The sequence below is a fragment of the Oxyura jamaicensis genome (assembly GCF_011077185.1).
Source record: "Oxyura jamaicensis isolate SHBP4307 breed ruddy duck chromosome 2 unlocalized genomic scaffold, BPBGC_Ojam_1.0 oxy2_random_OJ71357, whole genome shotgun sequence".
Lineage (NCBI taxonomy): Eukaryota > Metazoa > Chordata > Aves > Anseriformes > Anatidae > Oxyura > Oxyura jamaicensis.
The window spans coordinates 1920-3097 of NW_023303439.1; the positions used below are offsets into that span (position 1 = coordinate 1920).

At 71.4% G+C, this 1178-nt stretch overlaps 1 protein-coding gene across 1 annotated transcript; it reads right to left on the reverse strand.

Moving 5' to 3' along the window:
* Window positions 1–242: 242 nt before the first annotated feature.
* Window positions 243–1172, reverse strand: LOC118157010 (cathelicidin-2-like). The gene is made up of 4 exons (XM_035311265.1): window positions 1043–1172; window positions 833–940; window positions 670–753; window positions 243–390 (listed from the first exon to the last, which is right to left on the reverse strand). The coding sequence occupies exons 2-4, from the start codon at window positions 899–901 to the stop codon at window positions 280–282; spliced, it is 264 nt and encodes an 87-aa protein (XP_035167156.1). The 5' UTR covers window positions 902–940; window positions 1043–1172; the 3' UTR covers window positions 243–279.
* Window positions 1173–1178: the final 6 nt, after the last annotated feature.

Genomic DNA, 1178 nt, shown 5'->3' on the forward strand with positions numbered 1-1178 from the left:
GGGGGGGGCTCCCCAGTGCTGGGGATGGGGTCCCAATGGCAGCTGCGCCCCCAAACCTAACCCCACAGCGACGCTTTGGAGGGGACGGGGCGAAAATCCCAGCTGGGGAATGCCACGGGAGGTGGGGCCGTGCACGGGGACCGTGGGGACAACCCCCCCGCATCCCGCCCCGTGCCTCAGTTTCCCCCTGGGGACCCCTGGGGACTTCCGTGGGGACCGGAGACAAAGGAGAGAGCCCGGGGTCACGGTGGGTGGCCGTGCGCGGCCCCGTTTATTTGCTCAGCCGAAGCGGATGGTGCCGTGGGCTTGCACGCGGATGCTGACCCTGGGTCGAAAGCGCCGGATCCTGCCCAGGAAGCGGCCGAATCGGCCCCGCTGGACGAGCACCGGCTGCGGGGGGGGGAAGGGGGGCGTCAGCAGGGTGGGTCCCGCATCTGGGACCCCAAATCCGGGACCCCAAATCCGGGACCCGGCATCGGGAGCCCAGCAACGTGCCCAGGACCCCCCCGTCCCTCCCTCCCGTCCCCCCCCCGGGATGGAGATGTCGCGTCGTGGCAGCTCGTCCCCGGAGCTTCTGGGGACACCGCGGGACATGGGGAAGGAGCAAGGGCGCTGTCAGCCCCTGCCCCGTCCCCACCCAGGGGTGCCCCCCCGAGCCCCCCCACTCACGTCGGAGGAGGCGTCGGTGCAGCGCAGGTCGATGTCAGGGGTGCCCTGCTGGAACGTCACCGGCCCCGAGCAGTCCTTGATGGCCTGGGGACACGCAGGGCGTCACCTCAATAAATCCCAGCTGTGTGTTCCCCCCCCCTCACCCCCCCCCAGCCCTCCTCACCCCGTTCTCCTTGAAGTCGCAGTCGTCGGCGGGCACCCGCGAGCCCGGGGCGCACTCCGTCTCCATCATGGTGAAGTTGAGCGCCCGCAGCGCGCTCAGGTCGATGCCCTGCGGGGAATGGTCACAACGAGCCCCCCCCCCCAGGCAAAAAAGCCCCCCCCGAGCCCATCCCCAGGGTGTCCCCGAGGTGTCCCCAAGGTGTGCGCTCACCGGGGCGGGCTCGGGGTCGGCGCTGAGCAGCCTGAAGGAATTCTGCACGTCGGGGCGCTGGTTGAAGGAGTCCACGGCCTGGGTCAGCACCTGGGTGTAGGCGAGGGGGGCCGGGGCGGGCAGGGCGCAGGCGCCC